The sequence below is a fragment of the Saccoglossus kowalevskii genome, chromosome 12 (assembly GCF_978046115.1).
Source record: "Saccoglossus kowalevskii chromosome 12, keSacKowa6.1, whole genome shotgun sequence".
Lineage (NCBI taxonomy): Eukaryota > Metazoa > Hemichordata > Enteropneusta > Harrimaniidae > Saccoglossus > Saccoglossus kowalevskii.
Genome location: NC_140652.1, coordinates 32807645 through 32833351, shown reverse-complemented (window position 1 = coordinate 32833351; position 25707 = coordinate 32807645). Strand labels below are relative to the sequence as shown.

Below are 25707 nucleotides of genomic sequence, written 5' to 3'. Positions count from 1 at the left end.
TTATCTCCGGTCACTCACATCGCTCCTAACGGCCTCTGATCTACACCCGCTACTGTGAGGGCGCATTTACAAACAGAGGTAAAGATACGTTTTCGAAAAGTATGATTTTAGATTGTTAATGCGTGTTTCCGTTTACATTCGAGGACCTGTACTATAAAATGTGTCGCTTGTAAGATGTTTTTATTCGGCAGAACTTGGGTAGGCTAACTAGCAGTACATATTTTGGCCAACCACGTCATACTATTTGTATATTCCGGGGTAAAATCTGAAATTAATGACCGAATTTATGAATATAAATTGAAACATACGTAACAGTGGGGAAGGTCTATACAATCACAGTTCCTTCTATGATAGAGGAATGTATATACAAATCAAACGTCTATAAAATCACAGTCCTTCTTTGACTGAGGACGTCTACAGAATCACAATTTTAAAACAATATTCATCACTGGGACGGAGTTCACAATGCCCAGAGCAAAGCATGGAAATGCTGATGAACACTGGTGGCGTTCTATTTATCCCAAGATTCAATTTTCCAAAATGGCGAATGCCGTCGAGGGCGAAGATGTTTTGGAAGGAAGTGAGCCGGGTGCCAGGTGAGAATTCGCCATCTATGCATGAATATTTGCCAACGACGTTGCCTTTTGTCATTCTAGCCACAATGATTGAACCCCGCTAATATCGGCGATGTTGGCGCCATTGTGTGGTTAATTCATCAACATTTCTAGAAATTCAGCTGTGCGATATGCCTCGACACAAAATTATTAAATATAAACAATACAGATAGTTTAATCATAAAAATAGACACGTAATTTTATATTTACCGATCTCCGATCTCTATGACAATAGTTTTAAATGGTAAAGTATTCGTAATGTTGAACAAACGGTCGTTTTTTAGCACGACCCCCAATTCCTCACTGGGGACCATGTATCCTGACCATTTACACTCGAGTGCTGAAAATCCAAATGAATCGATCAGTACAGTTTTTCCTGTTGTTTCCATCGCTATTACTATAATAATACTAATGTAATCTTTAAATCGTCCTTTTTAATGATTCTTTTCTTACCTTAAATTGTAAAAAATAAAAATCTGTGTTGCGTCGAGGAATATATTTAATAACCATTCGTTCCAACTGGCAAATTAATTTCGTTCAAAAGCTAGACAGTCGAAGTGTGGTCATTTTGGAGGGGATGCACACTTAGAAAATAGAAATGTTCCAGAAGTAGTGCGTGGGCGCTTAGTCGAACATGAGCAAACATATTCATTTAAAATACAGAATTCAGAAGATATTATGTCATAAAGGTCCACCCAAGTAACATATGTACCTACTACAAAGGCGATAGAGTTCTCAAGAAGAAGTCACTAAAAAAATTGCTTGACTGAGTGACAATCACCTATAGCAACAGCTCTGCATTTGATGACATGGGAGCTAAAAATGCTAAAAACTATTACGAGACAGTGACATTAATAAACGATTTTTGATGACTTATTACTCTACCTTTAGTATACTTATGAGGAAGATATACCAGTAAAAGTACAGATATAGATGTACAAATTGACAAACATACATTTCTTGTCTCGCTGACAGATTCTTTTACTATAATTTCATAGAATCCAAACCAGACCTGGTTCCTTCTCTCAAGATAACTCTAGCTACTCTATTTCTACACTTACATGTAATTATTTTTATTATTTCAAGTCAATATCCTGTCCTGCAAGCTTCCAATTCCTTTGAAGATTTGAGTTTCACTCTTGAAGAGGAGTTATCAAATCGTCCGAGGCATCCCAGCGGAACCATCAGTGAGATCCACCATGATGAGGAGTTTACAGTAAGAAGAAGCCGTTCTAGCGGACCAATTAGTGAGGAACACGACAAAGAGAGGAAAAGTTTGTCAGCAGAAGGCATCAGTGAGGAGCAAGAAGCAGAAACTGTTGTTGAAGGTGTAAATAAATTGTCAGTTGAGGACCTTAATAATGAAGTTTTTACAAATGAGACAGAGTCGGGGCAAAATGAAGAAGAGGAAGTTGCAACTCGTATTCGATCTGGAACCATACTTGAAAAAATAGACAGTACGAACAGAGAACATCCAGATGAAGGTTTGTATTATAAAACACTTTGATATAATGATATTATTCACTGGCGAATCCCTAATCTACTAATCCTTTACCTTCATCAATGGCTGTACTTCCACTTACCGATACCCTTCACCAGTTGCCAATAACAAATTTCAATAAATTGTATTCATAAGTTAAGAATCAGTTCTTTGCATATATCAGCAGTTATGTCTACCGTAAAAACTCTAAAGTTACGCCTACTCTAAAATTTTGTCCTCCTAGTTATTTTTTTTTAATTTTGTTGACCTCCGAAATTTCGATCACACCAGAAATTGTTCTCTTATAGTCCAACTTTGTTTTACCAGTGATGAAAATTACATCGTTTTTTCCCGGAATGAAGTTCAAACCAGGCCTGACAATTCTGTGCACAAGACATCAACTTACCAATCACAGCACCACCCATATTTAAAAATCAACTTTGTATTGTTGATCGCACAACTCCCTTCACTGCTCTCTCATTTTTTAAATGTTTGTTTCTTTTACACGTATTTAAAAATTGCAGTGTTGATTGTTTCTGAAGTTTCGTAATTATTATTATTACTCAGTATGGATTATACTAACGTATAAAAAAAATAGTTGAATTGTCATGAAAAGTAAAATTGAACTTAGTTTCATTTTAAGCAAATATTTTCTATCGCATACAATTACTCGACACAGTGTGATATTTGCCACGTTTTTTCTCATACATGAGTTGACCTGAAACTGTGTTCTTTACCTGATAGGTCAAGTTGCTGTTTAACCAATCAGAATGCTGGATAGTGTGTTCAAATTTGTGATGAAACTGTGTATAACCCAACTTTTATATTTGTTGAATTTTTGAATTTTGATAATTCACCCTTATTTTGTATTTTAAAAACCTGACTGTTTTCAAAACTAATTATTTCAAAATGAGCGAAATTTTACTGTATGTTCTTGAGAGCTAAACTTATCTCTGTTAACTCTGTTTTTTTTTATCTCTTCAACAGATGTTCATAGTCCTCAGTGGAGAAACCATAAAAAACATATTTTCATTTTGAGTGAAGCAGGGAAACCAATTTATACAAGGTACAGTTCTTCATTGCATACCACAACCAGTGTATTCTCTAACAGAACTGATTTTGTAAAAATGTTAAATCAAAATGAAACAAATTAAGTTGGGTCTACTTGTTGACTGCTATAGTCTTTCTTTGTTTTAATATCTGAATTTATACCAGGTAGAGTACTTCATTGCATACCACAACCAGTGTGCTTTCTAACAGAACTGATTTTGTTGAAATGTTAAATCAAAACGAAACAAATTAAGTTGGGTCTGCTTGTTGACTGCTGTAGTCTTTCTTTGTTTTAATATGTGAATTTATACCAGGTAGAGTACTTCATTGCATACCACAACCAGTGTGCTTTCTAACAGAACTGATTTTGTTGAAATGTTAAATCAAAACAAAACAAATTAAGTTGGGTCTACTTGTTGACTGCTGTAGTCTTTCTTTGTTTTAATATGTGAATTTATACCAGGTAGAGTACTTCATTGCATACCACAACCAGTGTGCTTTCTAACAGAACTGATTTTGTTGAAATGTTAAATCAAAATGAAACAAATTAAGTTGGGTCTACTTGTTGACTGCTGTAGTCTTTCTTTGTTTTAATATGTGAATTTATACCAGGTAGAGTACTTCATTGCATACCACAACCAGTGTGCTTTCTGACAGAACTGATTTTGTAAAAATGTTAAATCAAAATGAAACAAATTAAGTTGGGTCTACTTGTTGACTGCTGTAGTCTTTCTTTGTTTTAATATGTGAATTTATACCAGGTAGAGTACTTCATTGCATACCACAACCAGTGTGCTTTCTAACAGAACTGATTTTGTAAAAATGTTAAATCAAAATGAAACAAATTAAGTTGGGTCTACTTGTTGACTGCTGTAGTCTTTCTTTGTTTTAATATGTGAATTTATACCAGGTAGAGTACTTCATTGCATACCACAACCAGTGTGCTTTCTAACAGAACTGATTTTGTTGAAATGTTAAATCAAAATGAAACAAATTAAGTTGGGTCTACTTGTTGACTGCTGTAGTCTTTCTTTGTTTTAATATGTGAATTTATACCAGGTAGAGTACTTCATTGCATGCCACAACCAGTGTGCTTTCTAACAGAACTGATTTTGTTGAAATGTTAAATCAAAACGAAACAAATTAAGTTGGGTCTACTTGTTGACTGCTGTAGTCTTTCTTTGTTTTAATATGTGAATTTATACCAGGTAGAGTACTTCATTGCATACCACAACCAGTGTGCTTTCTAACAGAACTGATTTTGTTGAAATGTTAAATCAAAACGAAACAAATTAAGTTGGGTCTGCTTGTTGACTGCTATAGTCTTTCTTTGTTTTAATATGTGAATTTATACCAGGTAGAGTACTTCATTGCATACCACAACCAGTGTGCTTTCTAACAGAACTGATTTTGTAAAAATGTTAAATCAAAACGAAACAAATTAAGTTGGGTCTGCTTGTTGACTGCTGTAGTCTTTCTTTGTTTTAATATGTGAATTTATACCAGGTAGAGTACTTCATTGCATACCACAACCAGTGTGCTTTCTAACAGAACTGATTTTGTAAAAATGTTAAATCAAAACGAAACAAATTAAGTTGGGTCCGCTTGTTGACTGCTGTAGTCTTTCTTTGTTTTAATATGTGAATTTATACCAGGTAGAGTACTTCATTGCATACCACAACCAGTGTGCTTTGTAACAGAACTGATTTTGTTGAAATGTTAAATCAAAACAAAACAAATTAAGTTGGGTCTGCTTGTTGACTGCTATAGTCTTTCTTTGTTTTAATATGTGAATTTGTGCCAGGTAGAGTACTTCATTGCATACCACAACCAGTGTGCTTTCTAACAGAACTGATTTTGTAAAAATGTTAAATCAAAACGAAACAAATTAAGTTGGGTCTGCTTGTTGACTGCTGTAGTCTTTCTTTGTTTTAATATGTGAATTTATACCAGGTAGAGTACTTCATTGCATACCACAACCAGTGTGCTTTCTAACAGAACTGATTTTGTAAAAATGTTAAATCAAAATGAAACAAATTAAGTTGGGTCTGCTTGTTGACTGCTATAGTCTTTCTTTGTTTTAATATGTGAATTTATACCAGGTAGAGTACTTCATTGCATACCACAACCAGTGTGCTTTCTAACAGAACTGATTTTGTAAAAATGTTAAATCAAAACAAAACAAATTAAGTTGGGTCTGCTTGTTGACTGCTGTAGTCTTTCTTTGTTTTAATATGTGAATTTATACCAGGTAGAGTACTTCATTGCATACCACAACCAGTGTGCTTTCTAACAGAACTGATTTTGTAAAAATGTTAAATCAAAACGAAACAAATTAAGTTGGGTCTGCTTGTTGACTGCTATAGTCTTTCTTTGTTTTAATATGTGAATTTATGCCAGGTAGAGTACTTCATTGCATACCACAACCAGTGTGCTTTCTAACAGAACTGATTTTGTAAAAATGTTAAATCAAAACGAAACAAATTAAGTTGGGTCTGCTTGTTGACTGCTGTAGTCTTTCTTTGTTTTAATATGTGAATTTATACCAGGTAGAGTACTTCATTGCATACCACAACCAGTGTGCTTTGTAACAGAACTGATTTTGTTGAAATGTTAAATCAAAACAAAACAAATTAAGTTGGGTCTGCTTGTTGACTGCTATAGTCTTTCTTTGTTTTAATATGTGAATTTATGCCAGGTAGAGTACTTCATTGCATACCACAACCAGTGTGCTTTCTAACAGAACTGATTTTGTTGAAATGTTAAATCAAAACGAAACAAATTAAGTTGGGTCTACTTGTTGACTGCTGTAGTCTTTCTTTGTTTTAATATGTGAATTTATACCAGGTAGAGTACTTCATTGCATACCACAACCAGTGTGCTTTCTATTAACAGAACTGATTTTGTAAAAATGTTAAATCAAAATGAAACAAATTAAGTTGGGTCTACTTGTTGACTGCTGTAGTCTTTCTTTGTTTTAATATGTGAATTTATACCAGGTAGAGTACTTCATTGCATACCACAACCAGTGTGCTTTCTGACAGAACTGATTTTGTAAAAATGTTAAATCAAAACAAAACAAATTAAGTTGGGTCTACTTGTTGACTGCTGTAGTCTTTCTTTGTTTTAATATGTGAATTTATACCAGGTAGAGTACTTCATTGCATACCACAACCAGTGTGCTTTCTAACAGAACTGATTTTGTTGAAATGTTAAATCAAAATGAAACAAATTAAGTTGGGTCTACTTGTTGACTGCTGTAGTCTTTCTTTGTTTTAATATGTGAATTTATACCAGGTAGAGTACTTCATTGCATACCACAACCAGTGTGCTTTCTAACAGAACTGATTTTGTAAAAATGTTAAATCAAAATGAAACAAATTAAGTTGGGTCTGCTTGTTGACTGCTATAGTCTTTCTTTGTTTTAATATGTGAATTTATACCAGGTAGAGTACTTCATTGCATACCACAACCAGTGTGCTTTCTAACAGAACGGATTTTGTAAAAATGTTAAATCAAAATGAAACAAATTAAGTTGGGTCTACTTGTTGACTGCTGTAGTCTTTCTTTGTTTTAATATGTGAATTTATACCAGGTAGAGTACTTCATTGTATACCACAACCAGTGTGCTTTCTAACAGAACTGATTTTGTTGAAATGTTAAATCAAAATGAAACAAATTAAGTTGGGTCTACTTGTTGACTGCTGTAGTCTTTCTTTGTTTTAATATGTGAATTTATACCAGGTAGAGTACTTCATTGCATACCACAACCAGTGTGCTTTCTAACAGAACTGATTTTGTTGAAATGTTAAATCAAAATGAAACAAATTAAGTTGGGTCTACTTGTTGACTGCTGTAGTCTTTCTTTGTTTTAATATGTGAATTTATACCAGGTAGAGTACTTCATTGCATACCACAACCAGTGTGCTTTCTAACAGAACTGATTTTGTAAAAATGTTAAATCAAAATGAAACAAATTAAGTTGGGTCTACTTGTTGACTGCTATAGTCTTTCTTTGTTTTAATATCTGAATTTATACCAGGTAGAGTACTTCATTGCATACCACAACCAGTGTGCTTTCTAACAGAACTGATTTTGTAAAAATGTTAAATCAAAACGAAACAAATTAAGTTGGGTCTGCTTGTTGACTGCTGTAGTCTTTCTTTGTTTTAATATGTGAATTTATACCAGGTAGAGTACTTCATTGCATACCACAACCAGTGTGCTTTCTAACAGAACTGATTTTGTAAAAATGTTAAATCAAAACGAAACAAATTAAGTTGGGTCCGCTTGTTGACTGCTGTAGTCTTTCTTTGTTTTAATATGTGAATTTATACCAGGTAGAGTACTTCATTGCATACCACAACCAGTGTGCTTTGTAACAGAACTGATTTTGTTGAAATGTTAAATCAAAACAAAACAAATTAAGTTGGGTCTGCTTGTTGACTGCTATAGTCTTTCTTTGTTTTAATATGTGAATTTATGCCAGGTAGAGTACTTCATTGCATACCACAACCAGTGTGCTTTCTAACAGAACTGATTTTGTAAAAATGTTAAATCAAAACGAAACAAATTAAGTTGGGTCTGCTTGTTGACTGCTGTAGTCTTTCTTTGTTTTAATATGTGAATTTATACCAGGTAGAGTACTTCATTGCATACCACAACCAGTGTGCTTTCTAACAGAACTGATTTTGTAAAAATGTTAAATCAAAATGAAACAAATTAAGTTGGGTCTGCTTGTTGACTGCTGTAGTCTTTCTTTGTTTTAATATGTGAATTTATACCAGGTAGAGTACTTCATTGCATACCACAACCAGTGTGCTTTCTAACAGAACTGATTTTGTAAAAATGTTAAATCAAAACGAAACAAATTAAGTTGGGTCTGCTTGTTGACTGCTGTAGTCTTTCTTTGTTTTAATATGTGAATTTATACCAGGTAGAGTACTTCATTGCATACCACAACCAGTGTGCTTTCTAACAGAACTGATTTTGTAAAAATGTTAAATCAAAATGAAACAAATTAAGTTGGGTCTGCTTGTTGACTGCTATAGTCTTTCTTTGTTTTAATATGTGAATTTATACCAGGTAGAGTACTTCATTGCATACCACAACCAGTGTGCTTTCTAACAGAACTGATTTTGTAAAAATGTTAAATCAAAACGAAACAAATTAAGTTGGGTCTGCTTGTTGACTGCTGTAGTCTTTCTTTGTTTTAATATGTGAATTTATACCAGGTAGAGTACTTCATTGCATACCACAACCAGTGTGCTTTCTAACAGAACTGATTTTGTAAAAATGTTAAATCAAAACGAAACAAATTAAGTTGGGTCTGCTTGTTGACTGCTGTAGTCTTTCTTTGTTTTAATATGTGAATTTATGCCAGGTAGAGTACTTCATTGCATACCACAACCAGTGTGCTTTGTAACAGAACTGATTTTGTAAAAATGTTAAATCAAAACAAAACAAATTAAGTTGGGTCTGCTTGTTGACTGCTATAGTCTTTCTTTGTTTTAATATGTGAATTTATGCCAGGTAGAGTACTTCATTGCATACCACAACCAGTGTGCTTTCTAACAGAACTGATTTTGTAAAAATGTTAAATCAAAACGAAACAAATTAAGTTGGGTCTGCTTGTTGACTGCTGTAGTCTTTCTTTGTTTTAATATGTGAATTTATACCAGGTAGAGTACTTCATTGCATACCACAACCAGTGTGCTTTGTAACAGAACTGATTTTGTTGAAATGTTAAATCAAAACAAAACAAATTAAGTTGGGTCTGCTTGTTGACTGCTATAGTCTTTCTTTGTTTTAATATGTGAATTTATGCCAGGTAGAGTACTTCATTGCATACCACAACCAGTGTGCTTTCTAACAGAACTGATTTTGTTGAAATGTTAAATCAAAACGAAACAAATTAAGTTGGGTCTACTTGTTGACTGCTGTAGTCTTTCTTTGTTTTAATATGTGAATTTATACCAGGTAGAGTACTTCATTGCATACCACAACCAGTGTGCTTTCTAACAGAACTGATTTTGTAAAAATGTTAAATCAAAATGAAACAAATTAAGTTGGGTCTACTTGTTGACTGCTGTAGTCTTTCTTTGTTTTAATATGTGAATTTATACCAGGTAGAGTACTTCATTGCATACCACAACCAGTGTGCTTTCTGACAGAACTGATTTTGTAAAAATGTTAAATCAAAACAAAACAAATTAAGTTGGGTCTACTTGTTGACTGCTGTAGTCTTTCTTTGTTTTAATATGTGAATTTATACCAGGTAGAGTACTTCATTGCATACCACAACCAGTGTGCTTTCTAACAGAACTGATTTTGTTGAAATGTTAAATCAAAATGAAACAAATTAAGTTGGGTCTACTTGTTGACTGCTGTAGTCTTTCTTTGTTTTAATATGTGAATTTATACCAGGTAGAGTACTTCATTGCATACCACAACCAGTGTGCTTTCTAACAGAACTGATTTTGTAAAAATGTTAAATCAAAATGAAACAAATTAAGTTGGGTCTACTTGTTGACTGCTGTAGTCTTTCTTTGTTTTAATATGTGAATTTATACCAGGTAGAGTACTTCATTGCATACCACAACCAGTGTGCTTTCTGACAGAACTGATTTTGTAAAAATGTTAAATCAAAATGAAACAAATTAAGTTGGGTCTACTTGTTGACTGCTGTAGTCTTTCTTTGTTTTAATATGTGAATTTATACCAGGTAGAGTACTTCATTGCATACCACAACCAGTGTGCTTTCTAACAGAACTGATTTTGTAAAAATGTTAAATCAAAATGAAACAAATTAAGTTGGGTCTGCTTGTTGACTGCTATAGTCTTTCTTTGTTTTAATATGTGAATTTATACCAGGTAGAGTACTTCATTGCATACCACAACCAGTGTGCTTTCTAACAGAACGGATTTTGTAAAAATGTTAAATCAAAATGAAACAAATTAAGTTGGGTCTACTTGTTGACTGCTGTAGTCTTTCTTTGTTTTAATATGTGAATTTATACCAGGTAGAGTACTTCATTGTATACCACAACCAGTGTGCTTTCTAACAGAACTGATTTTGTTGAAATGTTAAATCAAAATGAAACAAATTAAGTTGGGTCTACTTGTTGACTGCTGTAGTCTTTCTTTGTTTTAATATGTGAATTTATACCAGGTAGAGTACTTCATTGCATACCACAACCAGTGTGCTTTCTAACAGAACTGATTTTGTTGAAATGTTAAATCAAAATGAAACAAATTAAGTTGGGTCTACTTGTTGACTGCTGTAGTCTTTCTTTGTTTTAATATGTGAATTTATACCAGGTAGAGTACTTCATTGCATACCACAACCAGTGTGCTTTCTAACAGAACTGATTTTGTAAAAATGTTAAATCAAAATGAAACAAATTAAGTTGGGTCTACTTGTTGACTGCTATAGTCTTTCTTTGTTTTAATATCTGAATTTATACCAGGTAGAGTACTTCATTGCATACCACAACCAGTGTGCTTTCTAACAGAACTGATTTTGTTGAAATGTTAAATCAAAATGAAACAAATTAAGTTGGGTCTGCTTGTTGACTGCTGTAGTCTTTCTTTGTTTTAATATGTGAATTTATACCAGGTAGAGTACTTCATTGCATACCACAACCAGTGTGCTTTCTAACAGAACTGATTTTGTTGAAATGTTAAATCAAAACGAAACAAATTAAGTTGGGTTTACTTGTTAACTGCTGTAGTCTTTCTTTGTTTTAATATGTGAATTTATACCAGGTAGAGTACTTCATTGCATACCACAACCAGTGTGCTTTCTAACAGAACTGATTTTGTAAAAATGTTGAATCAAAACGAAACAAATTAAGTTGGGTCTACTTGTTAACTGCTGTAGTCTTTCTTTGTTTTAATATGTGAATTTATACCAGGTAGAGTACTTCATTGCATACCACAACCAGTGTGCTTTCTAACAGAACTGATTTTGTTGAAATGTTAAATCAAAACGAAACAAATTAAGTTGGGTCTACTTGTTGACTGCTGTAGTCTTTCTTTGTTTTAATATGTGAATTTATACCAGGTAGAGTACTTCATTGCATACCACAACCAGTGTGCTTTCTAACAGAACTGATTTTGTTGAAATGTTAAATCAAAACGAAACAAATTAAGTTGGGTCTGCTTGTTGACTGCTATAGTCTTTCTTTGTTTTAATATGTGAATTTATACCAGGTAGAGTACTTCATTGCATACCACAACCAGTGTGCTTTCTAACAGAACTGATTTTGTAAAAATGTTAAATCAAAACAAAACAAAACAAATTAAGTTGGGTCTGCTTGTTGACTGCTGTAGTCTTTCTTTGTTTTAATATGTGAATTTATACCAGGTAGAGTACTTCATTGCATACCACAACCAGTGTGCTTTCTAACAGAACTGATTTTGTAAAAATGTTAAATCAAAACGAAACAAATTAAGTTGGGTCTGCTTGTTGACTGCTGTAGTCTTTCTTTGTTTTAATATGTGAATTTATACCAGGTAGAGTACTTCATTGCATACCACAACCAGTGTGCTTTGTAACAGAACTGATTTTGTTGAAATGTTAAATCAAAACGAAACAAATTAAGTTGGGTCTGCTTGTTGACTGCTATAGTCTTTCTTTGTTTTAATATGTGAATTTATACCAGGTAGAGTACTTCATTGCATACCACAACCAGTGTGCTTTCTAACAGAACTGATTTTGTAAAAATGTTAAATCAAAATGAAACAAATTAAGTTGGGTCTACTTGTTGACTGCTGTAGTCTTTCTTTGTTTTAATATGTGAATTTATACCAGGTAGAGTACTTCATTGCATACCACAACCAGTGTGCTTTCTAACAGAACTGATTTTGTTGAAATGTTAAATCAAAATGAAACAAATTAAGTTGGGTCTACTTGTTGACTGCTGTAGTCTTTCTTTGTTTTAATATGTGAATTTATACCAGGTAGAGTACTTCATTGCATACCACAACCAGTGTGCTTTCTAACAGAACTGATTTTGTTGAAATGTTAAATCAAAACGAAACAAATTAAGTTGGGTCTACTTGTTGACTGCTGTAGTCTTTCTTTGTTTTAATATGTGAATTTATACCAGGTAGAGTACTTCATTGCATACCACAACCAGTGTGCTTTCTAACAGAACTGATTTTGTAAAAATGTTAAATCAAAATGAAACAAATTAAGTTGGGTCTACTTGTTGACTGCTGTAGTCTTTCTTTGTTTTAATATGTGAATTTATACCAGGTAGAGTACTTCATTGCATACCACAACCAGTGTGCTTTCTAACAGAACTGATTTTGTTGAAATGTTAAATCAAAACAAAACAAATTAAGTTGGGTCTACTTGTTGACTGCTGTAGTCTTTCTTTGTTTTAATATGTGAATTTATACCAGGTAGAGTACTTCATTGCATACCACAACCAGTGTGCTTTCTAACAGAACTGATTTTGTAAAAATGTTAAATCAAAATGAAACAAATTAAGTTGGGTCTACTTGTTGACTGCTGTAGTCTTTCTTTGTTTTAATATGTGAATTTATACCAGGTAGAGTACTTCATTGCATACCACAACCAGTGTGCTTTCTAACAGAACTGATTTTGTAAAAATGTTGAATCAAAACGAAACAAATTAAGTTGGGTCTACTTGTTAACTGCTGTAGTCTTTCTTTGTTTTAATATGTGAATTTATACCAGGTAGAGTACTTCATTGCATACCACAACCAGTGTGCTTTCTAACAGAACTGATTTTGTTGAAATGTTAAATCAAAACGAAACAAATTAAGTTGGGTCTACTTGTTGACTGCTGTAGTCTTTCTTTGTTTTAATATGTGAATTTATACCAGGTAGAGTACTTCATTGCATACCACAACCAGTGTGCTTTCTAACAGAACTGATTTTGTAAAAATGTTGAATCAAAACGAAACAAATTAAGTTGGGTCTACTTGTTAACTGCTGTAGTCTTTCTTTGTTTTAATATGTGAATTTATACCAGGTAGAGTACTTCATTGCATACCACAACCAGTGTGCTTTCTAACAGAACTGATTTTGTTGAAATGTTAAATCAAAACGAAACAAATTAAGTTGGGTCTGCTTGTTGACTGCTATAGTCTTCCTTTGTTTTAATATGTGAATTTATACCAGGTACAGTACTTCATTGCATACCACGACCAGTGTGCTTTCTAACAGAACTGATTTTGTTGAAATGTTAAATCAAAATGAAACAAATTAAGTTGGGTCTGCTTGTTGACTGCTATAGTCTTCCTTTGTTTTATATATTTGAATTTTGTTTTACGAAATCACAAATTTCTTAGCTGTAAGCTTATAATCACTCTATCAATGTATGGTTTTTACTTTGTCCATATCTTCAGATAAAAGTGAAAATGTCTGTTGTTGTTGTTATTAACTCTGTTGAAAACTTTTTCTTGTGGTTACAATAACTTATAACAGTTTTTATCTATATTATATTAACAGTTTGGGGTTGATTTTGGTATGTGTTCTATATTATATGTGTTCAATTTTTAGTCCCCCTTCAGACGAAGTTTGAAAACAGGGACTTATAATTCGGTCTCCGTCCGTCCGTGTGTCCGTCCGTCCGTCCGAAGTCATATCTCAGAATCCATTGGACCGATTCCATTCATTCTTTGCATGTGCCTAGTACTTTATGTGGGACATATGCACATGCAGTAGTTGAGCGATTCAATTCAAAATGGCCAACTGGCAGCCATCTTGTGTTTTGAAAATGTTGTATTTTGGACATGCTTTGTCAGTTTTCATTCAAACTTGGTACATAGATTATACATGTTAGGATACATGTCCATGACGATTTATTTCGCAATTGGATCAAAGATGGTCGGCTGGCAGGCATCTTGTTTTGTTTTTTATATGCGGTATCTTGGACGTGCTCTGTCAGTTTTCATTCAAATTTGGCATATACATGTACTTTATACATGTTTATGCATGTCCATGACAATTTGTTTCAAAATCTGGTCAAGGATGGCCGATTGACAGCCATCTGACTTTTTGGCCTTACTACTATATTTCCACAATTTATGTACCATTTTCATTCGAATTTGGCACATACATCAAACATATCAGTGTGTTTCATAATCAGATTAAAAATGGCGAATAACGACTGTTTTTATTTTTGGTCATATTATTACTACACGGAACACATGTTTTGATGTAAATAAACAATCTGTTGTATACGCCACTTGGAACTCAAGTTTCAAGGACACGCTCACGACAACCCCTCCGCTTTAATATGACGAGCACAAAGAGAACTTTCAAAAATTTAACGGGGACTGTGTCATTTTCAATGACTTGTTTGAAATGTTTTCATTAATTTTTACCTTAAATTGTCTTCCTGTGGAGATAACTCAAACAATTTCATCTGATCATCTTCAAATTTGTAATTTTATAAATAGCTATGAAATGTAAACAATTAGGGTAACTAGCAAGTGAAAGTTTCAAAATATGAGATTTATCTGAAATAAAACATTTCTTAGGTGTAGAAATAATATGATAATGAGAACCACCCATCCATCCACCCATTTGTTATTTTATCAAGATTCTCAATGGACAAGGTTGTCATAGTTATGCTATGTTCTCCTGCCAGAATGAGCATAGCTGCATTATGATAAATCAATGTCCATCAGTGATGCATTTATTTGATTAAGAAGGAACACTTGTCCATGCATTGACTGAACACTATATTAAGGATCTAGTGATAGAACATTTTCCATTCACTAGGAGATCTTTGTCATGCATGGAATCAAACCAAAACACAAGACATAGATTCCACTGCAGGTGGGATTCAACAAACACATAGCTAATTTTTGGATATTTCCATACTTAATAACTTTCAATACATGTTTGATAATGGTCAATTCTCAATGCCACATGCCACTCTGAAAGATTTCAACATTTGAAAATTAAAAAGAAATTAAAAAAAAAACGTTTGAACTATAAAAAAACAAAAAACATTTGATTTTTGTGGCAGACTTTTGACCAGTGACTTTTTACACATTGCACATGATCTCCAATAGTTACACATGAAGAAACCATTAAATGTACAGTTGACATTTATCTTGTTGTTTTCAGATATGGTAATGAAGAGAGGTTGGCAACATTGATGGGTGTTATGCAAGCATTACTGTCATTTATACAAGCTGAACAAAACAGTTTGAAGTAAGAAAACATCTTATTAATTAACAAGTAAAACCTGTGTATATTCTGTATCTGTATTTTAGGGAGAAAACTTGTATGGTTTCTATATTGGCCTGAGAATTGTTATATTATTGGCTTAGTATCATCAAACATATGCTTAGGTGGAAAGTGATATAAACAGAATATCATTGTTTCTGGAATCTGATGGATAAAATAAATGCAATTCAAAATATACTGATAGTTTTAAGTTTTTATTGTCCTCCCAAACTCAAAACACAATACAGACTTTGTTTGTGCTATACAACAGTCCTGGACATGTCACTGTTGTCTCTTCTGACTTTTTTTTTAATGTGCAAATTACAGACTTTGATTGTTTATTCCGAGGGTTAAATTAAGTCCTTGAATAATTCAAGGTACTATTTTGAAGGTAATCAGGAACGCATTCAATACAATAATGAGAATGGTCAACAGGAATTGAGTGTTTGGCATAAGCTTAGTCTTCAAAGATAAACAATGGAAATCAAAAGACAGATTAGCAAAAATTATGGTTTCTCGTGATTTTAAAGTGCATACCTAGAGATTGATGGATTTCTCTTCAAAGTGAACTCCTTCTGATAATGTGGACCTGACTCAGTTGTATTATGTTTAATCAGAGTAATACTGCCAGTAATCATATTGCATCTATTGTTGTATTTTACAGATCTATTATATCAGGAACTCATAAATTTGTGTTTTTATTACGTATACCATTGATATTAGTAGCTGTTTCTTCTAAAAGAGAATCTACGCAACAAGTAAGAACATACTTTTTATCTGACTTGGCAATTTGTGAGGTTTCAAGGCCACACATTAGTCATTTCCAAATACATGGGCTCAAAAAGTAACACCCTGATAAATTCCCTATTCATAACTCTAAAAATACTGTTTATTTTAAACCATTTATTTTCACTTTCACTATTTCAATCTTTTAAGCACGAGCAGTTTAACTGGGTTTTAAGTTCACAAACTTGTCAAGGATACAATGGGTTCTATTGTTATTTTACATGTTCACATGTTTTTATTTTAGGCAAAACCAGCGAATGATAAATGCATTTACAGAACATCCTAGTAATTGTTTTTTAATTCATAATTCTGAAGGTCACATGTACATCCTTGTAATTTTCTTACCATGTTAATGAAAAGAAGTTGAGTTTCAGCTGTATATTCATGCATGTATTGTCACAGGGTTATTGAGTACTGTAAAGGGGTTATTCACTGTGTTTTATTTTTGCTTATTTCGCTGACTGGAATAGAGCACATTCTCTAAATGATAAAACCGTTAAATTAAAACCCACTGAATATCCCTGAAATGGTAAATCAGCAAAATTTAAACTCAGTGAAAATTAGTCATTTTACAGTATGCACAAGTTACATACAGAATTCCTACACTCACAACTTTAACATGCAGCAAGTGAGACATGAATATTAGCATGCTCATATTGTTACAGCACGCGCAAGATATTTACATACACCTAACTCCCGCACTCGGTAGGTAATTACCGAGGGACTTTGCAACATCCCCAGACACTTTCCTAGACGATCCAGTGACCGTTGTAGACGCAATAAAGTTACATACACGCCTAAGTGACAGTTATTCAAAACACCGGACGCGGAATGTCTTTTATGTTTGGCCACGAGGAACGAGGGATAGTTGGACTATTCCATTGCTTTGTAGATACAAAAACCATTGCTGTGTAATACTTGGGAGAAATATAATACGAACATTAAACTGGAAATAAATATTAATAAGAAATGATAAAGTTTTTTTGATTGGTAATTTGTTAAGATGTTGTCAATGGATTGATATCAATAATATTAGTGTGTGAGTGTCCCGTTCTATTTCTCGCATAATTGCTGGTCCCATTGTCAGTTGCCAGAACACTCAATCTACTCCTCCACACCGTAACTATATACCAGTTTCAAATATCCCTCAGATCTCAGACAAAATTCGATAAACTCAACCATTTCAGTTGACGAAGGTTGCTACTTCTCTCAGGACGTATCCAACCGATGTGACAGAAATGCCGCACAATCCCTTGAACCGTTACCCTCGTTAGTGCAACTTCCTCCATATTCGATCATTCGCAAGATGCAAATAATCTCTATCTCGGTGTTTTCGTCTAAATGCCTTGAATTAATAACAATAATTGTTCAAAATCAGAAACTGCATTCAAAACTAAACTGTTCTCACAAGGATAATTTAGATAATTTTATATATGTTAGGGATGTTTTTAAATATTTGTATCAACTAGGTTTATTATTTTCAAGAAACGTTCAAAATAGAATTTATTAAATGAACCAGCACATGTGTGCATGAAATAATAATGTGTCCGATATCAACAATGAGTTTGATGAATGAGTTTGATGAATGTTTGACTGGACGCTTACATGTTGTAATAGTTGAACCCATCTGAAACCCTACCCCTGCCCCTGGTCAGTTGTTTTGATTAACTGTCACGTAGGCGTGTATGTAACTTTATTGTTGGAGCGTCTAGGAAAGTGTCTGGGGATGTCGCAAAGTCCCTCGGTAATTACCTATCGGGTTCAGTAGTTAGGTGTATGTAAATGTCTTGCGCTCCCTGTAAGATGCTTTTACAGGTACATACATCAGTTTACTTATCTATGACCCCTAAGGGTCATACATCCTGGTACTTTTCACAGGAAATTTAAGACATACTGTAATAAATTGTCTCTGTGTTTACAGCTAACTGTGCAATTGACATATGTCTACAATCAAATTATAAGTGTCTTAACATTTAGTCAGCTTAATAGAATATTTCAACAAAGAAGAAATTATGATTTGAGGCGGTTATTAACAGGTAAGAACATTATTTACTTACTGCATAAATGAATTTGACCTTTGACCCACCACTATGTACTGCACTGCACTTTACTTGCAGGTAATTTGATTGAAATGTGTGCTTGTATGGTAACCATGGAAATTACCTTATTGTCAGTTATATGTAAATTTAATCCATAGCATCAAGTTGAATGCAACTACAGTATAACAATTTAGTAATAGGTACAACAAAGACTTGGCATAATGTATAGAATGTCATTGTAGAATGACAAGGTACTTACAAGAGAAGGTTCATTTCGAACTGTATACATGTCACAAATGACCAAAACATTCATTTTATCCTTTCTGTTCTTGGTATGTAACACAAGATATATGTATCTAATGTAACACAGGCAAGTACATGAATAGAAGTGTTGAAATATACACTTTACAATCAAAGATTTAACTATTGCGTGTTTTTATATTTTTCCAGGAACAGAAAAATTTATTGATAATTTATTGAAATTAATTGACACAGATCCAAGTTTTTTGTTACAAGCAGTACGGTGTCTACCCATGCCTGGGACCACTAGGGATATTATTGCTCAAAGTATGCACAATGCCAAAGTTAAGGTAGGAGTAAACTGTCAACATCTCAACATCTCAACATCTGATTGTTATAGTCTAGCCTGTGTATAGTAACCCCAAAGATACCCCAAAGAAATTGTTAATTTGTTTAATTCATTAAATTTACTATGGCCAGATGGTCACTAACACAGGTTTGACTGTCAAAAAGTGTTCACTATGGCCAGATGGTTACTAACACAGGTTTGACTGTCAAAAAGTGTTCATTATGGCCAGATGGTTACTAACACAGGTTTGACTGTCAAAAAGTGTCCACTATGGCCAGATGGTCACTAACACAGATTTGACTGTCAAAAAGTGTTCACTATGGCCAGATGGTCACTAACACAGGTTTGACTGTCAAAAAGTGTTCACTATGGCCAGATGGTTACTAACACAGGTTTGACTGTCAAAAAGTGTTCACTATGGCCAGATGGTTACTAACACAGGTTTGACTGTCAAAAAGTGTTCACTATGGCCAGATGGTCACTAACACAGGTTTGACTGTCAAAAAGTGTTCACTATGGCCAGATGGTTACTAACACAGGTTTGACTGTCAAAAAGTGTTCACTATGGCCAGATCGTCACTAACACAGGTTTGACTGTCAAAAAGTGTTCACTATGGCCAGATGGTTACTAACACAGGTTTGACTGTCAAAAAGTGTTCACTATGGCCAGATGGTTACTAACACAAGTTTGACTGTCAAAAAGTGTTCACTATGACCAGATGGTTACTAACACAGATTTGACTGTCAAAAAGTGTTCACTATGACCAGATGGTTACTAACACAGGTTTGACTGTCAAAAAGTGTTCACTATGGCCAGATGGTTACTAACACAGGTTTGACTGTCAAAGAGTGTTCACTATGGCCAGATGGTTACTAACACAGGTTTGACTGTCAAAAAGTGTTCACTATGGCCAGATGGTTACTAACACAGGTTTGACTGTCAAAAAGTGTTCACTATGGCCAGATGGTTACTAACACAGGTTTGACTGTCAAAAAGTGTTCACTATGGCCAGATGGTTACTAACACAGGTTTGACTGTCAAAAAGTGTTCACTATGACCAGATGGTTACTAACACAGATTCCACTGCAAAAAGAGTCACTAATTAATTTCTTATTTTCTGTCTATCTCTACAGGATTTGGTCTTTGCTATTTTAATATCTAGGAATCAATTGATAGCCTTAGTGAGAATGAAGAAATATGTTTTACATCCAGCAGGTATTCATTCTCCTTTCTAATATTTATTTGGAATATTTGTGTATATACATGACTTCATATTAAACACTTACTTTCCTAGAACACTTGCATCAATTTCCTCATATACGTGATGCAATCACCATGTATAGGCAATATATACAATACCAAAATGTGATAAACGGGTTGCAATTGCAATAAAATGCAATAATAATGCATGATACAAATTAATAACTGTCTAACAGTAGTTGTTCCACTTTGCTCAGGTTGTGTATCAAGTCCAGTCATGTTCATACAATCCACACACACTCTGTGTATTCATGAACGTTAAACTAGTATTTTTTTTGCAGATCTTCATCTGATTTTTAATCTTGTTAGTGCCTCTACCTCATTCCAAGCATCTGAGTCGTGGACTCCAATATGTCTACCAAAGTTTGACAGCAGTGGGTTTCTGCATGCACATGTCTCTTATCTTGATGACACAGATGCCTGTTTATTACTACTCACTGTAGATAGAGATTTGTTCTTTACTTTGTCTGACTGTAAACAGAAAATAGTCGAGGTAAGTTTCTCTCTTTGATCTATAGAGGGTGATATGACTCCCATCATGCTTTGCATTCTATTTCTTTTGATTGGGGAGTATTATACAGTACATGCATCCACATGTTAGGAATACTAAATCTGTCTCAATACCTCAGAATCTTTCAAAGAGATTCACTATTCATTCATTTCATCGCGGAATACCATAGATAATCTATTTAGGTATCAGGCGATTCGAAAATAGTCGTCACAAACAGGTGAAAAGTTTGTAGTTCAACAAGAAACAAAAAATTGTGTTGGTATTGTTCTTTGGCTTTAATTTTGTTGGTAATATCAAGTATAGAACAAGTTTCAAATAGAAACAAACATGGACACAATAATCATTGTAGACATGTTTTACATGCAAAAAACTTTCTTGCTTTCAAGGACTACGAATAAATTATTACTTAGTTGTGATTATAATAGTGTCAGATGAAATCAATTACACAATGTAGTTGGTTTGTTATGAAATGTAACTTACTGTAAAACATGTCTTTTTAGCTAGCATGTTATTTTAGCTAATTTAGTTAATCCACATTTTCAACCAATATGTTGCTAATTAGAATAGAGTATATTCTCAGAATGAGATTATTAGCACTTTAGATAAATTAAGATTCAGTTAATTTATGCATGGAGTCAAATTTGCTAAAATGGCATGTAGCTATTTCAACGTGTTTCACAGTATTTTCATTGAAAGCAAATGTTTGCAGCTGTACACAAACACTATCCACCATTTCTTTTTAATTAATGAGTTGACTTGAAATCAAAATAAAGAAATTAGTTGTTTTAAAAATATAAACTGAGCACTTGAAGAATAATTTAACATTGTTTTAACAGGTCATTGTCGAAACAAAGCTTTCCCATTCACGCTAGTCACAATAAACGTCATGCTCTTGAATAGTCGTCAATGACTACAGTAAAACTTAAATTAGACTCTATTTTAGGGGTCAAGAATGATTGAAATGTCAGGAAAATGGCTCAAAAATATTTAAAAAAGCACCTTAAAAACTGTCGAAAAAATGCCCTGGGTAACTATCATTTAACGGCCCAGGGCAAATTTACGGCAGAATCCGGTATTCTTGATTAGGCGTCAATGACTACAAAAAACCTAAATTATACCCCAGAAAAATTTGTGTATATAGTATAAAAAAGTTCAAAGCGTGTATCAAAACAATCTCATGGCCGCGTTCACACTGTTTGTTCAATTCCTAAATCTCAGTGGAATTGTCACTATTTTGATATACAATACGCTAATCACTCTTTTACACAGAGATTACGAAAACATGGCTGCCTGCAAGTTATACAAGAATCATTGGCTAGAAAAGGTTACAAAGTAGCACAAGTTGGAATCAGTGATCTACGACACTTTCTGTATAAATCAAGAAGCACAGCTCAATTTACAAGTCCTGACTGGGAACCTCCTTACACTGACGAAACTGAGCGTGAACGGTGAGTACGGTTAAGTTTTAGATTCCTAACTGGGTTTGGTTAAGACACCCAGACTATGGTGGTGTATTCAATGCTGGTATACATTACGAAATATATGTGCAAGTGTTCCGAGCTATTACCTAATGTAGTAATTTTGTATCTTGTATCCAAAGATTATTTGGTCTGTATCAGTACCTTCATCAGAGAATACACAATAATGCTAGGCCGCTGAAAATATTATTTCATGCTGGAGAGAAAGAAACGTTACTTGGATGGGTAAGTTACCTTTAGAGTATACTTCCTGTATTGTGAAATACTTACTATTTTTTGCTTGGAATCCATTTTCACTGAAGGAATGATTAAGTGAAAATAAAAAGACTAATTTTGACCGTGGATACATCTTTTACATAAGCATGTGTTACTAATAGAGCTAATACAGTACATGTATACCATTGTCGTCTACACAGCTCTATACCACATGTGTACATTTGGTATGGTATGAATTTATCATCACTTGCAGGATTCTATTTTCATCACACACAGATAGCAACAATAGGAAAGTGTTCAAATGTGACCTAAACATGACACACAATTTCTAAATAAGGAAGATATTTTAATATGTCTATAAAAATTTTTGAACACATCCATTCAGCATTTGATGATAGTGTTATCCTAATATTTGACATTCCATTGAGATGCTGATCTTGCATTATTAAAAAAAAACATTGCGTAAAAAACTGTGAATCTTGTATTCATGGGATAATTGTAACATTGTTTATATCCCATTTTGTTGACACTATTGCAGGTGACGTCAGGGTTTGAATTGTATACAACATTTGGTCCGCTAGTCACAAAGCCTGTAGCAATCACAGCAATCAATAAATTACTCAAGTGGATCAAGGTAAGATCGCCCTCACTTCCAGCCATGTTATCCGTAGTGGATCAAGTTAAGATTGCCCTCGCTTCCAGCCATGTTATCCATAGTGGATCAAGGTAAGATTGCCCTCGCTTCCAGCCATGTTATCCGTAGTGGATCAAGGTAAGATTGCCCTCACTTCCAGCCATGTTATCCGTAGTGGATCAAGTTAAGATTGCCCTCACTTCCAGCCATGTTATCCGTAGTGGATCAAGTTAAGATTGCCCTCGCTTCCAGCCATGTTATCCGTAGTGGATCAAGGTAAGATTGCCCTCACCTCCAGCCATGCTACCCGTAGTGGATCAACGTAGGATTGCCCTCACTTCCAGCCATGTTATTCGCAGTGGATCAAGGTAAGATTGCCCACACCTCCAGCCATGCTACCCGTAGTGGATCAAGGTAAGATTGCCCACACCTCCAGCCGTGCTACCTGTAGTGGATCAATGTAGGATTGCCCTCACTTCCAGCCATGTTATCCGTAGTGGATCAAGGTAAGATTGCCCTCTCCTCCAGCTATGCTACCCGTAGTGGATCAAGGTAAGATTGCCCACACCTCCAGCCATGCTACTCGTAGTGGATCAACGTAGGATTGCCCTCACTTCCAGCCATGTTATCCGTAGTGGATCAAGGTAAGATTGCCCACACCTCCAGCCATGCTACCCGTAGTGGATCAACGTAGGATTGCCCTCACTTCCAGCCATGTTATCCGTAGTGGATCAAGGTAAGATTGCCCTCACTTCCAGCCATGCAACCATACTCTAAGTGAATCAACTAAGATTGCTCACACATTCTGTCCTGGCTCCTCTGGCAGAATAAAGTACTCCAATACTTCGCTGTACTGCCTGAGTGCATACTTTGAGGTATCCTCGTAATAACTGTCATCACCATAAGTTTCATCGTGATCCAGTTTTGTGGCATTGCACAGGGTATCTGTATCCTACCATATTAGGATTTTCATGATGATATCATCTTTACAAACAAAGTTTCAATAGTGATAATTTTTCCAATAGTTTTCATAAGTTTGCTCAGTTCTGGGTTTCTTCCACAAATAAATGGTTGGATTGAGAAGATGTATAATAATAAGGTTATTTCAAGGATACCGCAAAGTATATACTCAGATAGTACACAGTCAAACTCTCACAATAGCCTCATATGATTTGATGATCAGTATATGTTATTAACCATTTTTATAGTCATTTTTGCCTCAGTGCAGAAGATCATTTGGCAGACATAAGGAGGATGTCAATAATATTATTATTACATGGTCCTAGGTTGATGACATACAAGACAGGGACTTCCAAAAAACATTTCACTAACATTGACATTTGCGATGACCAACACTTTGAACATCTGTTTGTTGCATAGCAACGGTCCATGGCAACATCTAATTCCCTGGACACAACATTTTCTGGATGTTCATACATTCATTACATTTTGTGATTTCATGCTGTTTTGTGGTTTTAATTCTTACAATTTGTTGTTATAATCATGTTTATATTTTCTATATTTTTCTGTTTCAGAAAGAAGAAGACAGATTTTTTATTCTGAATTCCCCCGTGTTCTAGAAGAAAGGGCTGGGTTTGCACAAGACATTTTGTTATAACTTTACAATGTAATATTTTATTGTATTGTTTATGGTGACATTGACATGCTCTGCCTCTGCCTTGATTTCTCCGTCATGTAGCCACGGCAAACAAACAGCAGTTTTCCAAGCCTTTGATGTCTCTAGGCACCCAGTCTTAAATGTTAGTTGTTATAATGTTCAAATCACGCTTTCTTATCAAGAATTCTTTCACTTTTTAACTCCATGTTTTATCTTCCCTCTATATAGAACTACAGCTGACCAAATGACTGTTCAGGGAGTTCTTCTCTGATCACATTCATCAACCAATCGAATCAAGTTTTCATTGAAAGTAACACTTATGTTTGGTTGCCGATTTGCATATTTATTTTGACAGATGTAGTTAGAGATGATACATGTCACCTGAAATTAAAAACAACCCTTCATTGAATTCTAATCAGATATTGATGTGGCACAATATTTGAGAAGATTGGATAAGAGTAACTTTGAGACATTCATACATTTGATTTGACCAAGATATTTACCAATGTATAAATCACAGCTACACTCAAATTTATATATTAGTTTGGGTTTCATTTCAATCACCTGAACACAATGGTCATACCAGTAATAACAATTCTGTTTATAGAAATTCTGTATATAGACAGGGTTATAGCCTGATAATTTGGCAACATAACCTGCATATCTGATCATCCCGTCCCATGCCCGGCCATTTAACCTGCATGCTTGGCCATTTAACTTGTATGCCTGACCACTTTGCCATGTGACCTGTATATCTAACGTTTCCTAGCCTGGCGATGTCACCTGCATACTTATCCACTTGGCCATGTAACCTTCATGCCTAAACATTTGGTCATGTAACCAACATGCCTGACAACTTGGCCATGTAACCTGTATATTGAACTATTCCTAGCCTGTTCATGTGACCTGCATGTCTGACCACTTGGCCTTGTAACCTGCATATATTACCGTTTTTAGCCTGGCCATGTAACCTGCATATCTGACCATTTCTAGCCTGGCCATGTAATCTGCATATCTGACCATTTCTAGCCTGGCCATGTAACCTGCATATCTGACCACCCCATCTGTTGTCAGACTAATCAGTGCATTGAGACCAAATTCCACATCTGGATCACTGTAAATATATTTTAGGGATGGAGGGTAGTAAACTGGTTTGTAAATTTAGTTATGTACTAATTATGATTGTAAATAATAAATTATACATTTTGGTTTAA

General features: G+C 34.3%; 1 protein-coding gene across 2 annotated transcripts; it reads left to right on the top strand.

The window, feature by feature from the left end:
• The first annotated feature begins 520 nt into the window (after positions 1-520).
• On the top strand, positions 521-25707 carry LOC100370614 (vacuolar fusion protein MON1 homolog A-like). 2 transcript variants are annotated; one of them, XR_014931264.1, is made up of 14 exons: positions 521-596; positions 1701-2098; positions 3082-3160; positions 15260-15346; positions 16026-16119; positions 18069-18183; positions 18637-18776; positions 19910-19991; positions 20318-20529; positions 21817-21995; positions 22148-22250; positions 22780-22875; positions 24411-24635; positions 24722-25707. XR_014931264.1 is itself a non-coding variant. In XM_085506587.1 (13 exons), exons 1-13 carry the CDS (start codon positions 541-543, stop codon positions 24453-24455), a joined length of 1686 nt encoding a protein of 561 aa, XP_085362713.1. In that variant the 5' UTR covers positions 521-540; the 3' UTR covers positions 24456-25707. The 2 variants fall into 2 exon arrangements, 1 of the variants encoding a protein (XP_085362713.1); XM_085506587.1 differs by having other exon boundaries at positions 24411-25707.

Bases quoted from the DNA above. Each gene is read 5' to 3' on its own strand.
- LOC100370614 (XM_085506587.1), top strand. From the start codon at position 541: ATGGCGAATGCCGTCGAGGGCGAAGATGTTTTGGAAGGAAGTGAGCCG. The intron at 597-1,700 runs GTGAGAATTCGC...TATTATTTCAAG, and splicing joins GGAAGTGAGCCGGGTGCCAG to TCAATATCCTGTCCTGCAAG. The intron at 20,530-21,816 runs GTAAGTTTCTCT...TCTTTTACACAG, and splicing joins GTAAACAGAAAATAGTCGAG to AGATTACGAAAACATGGCTG.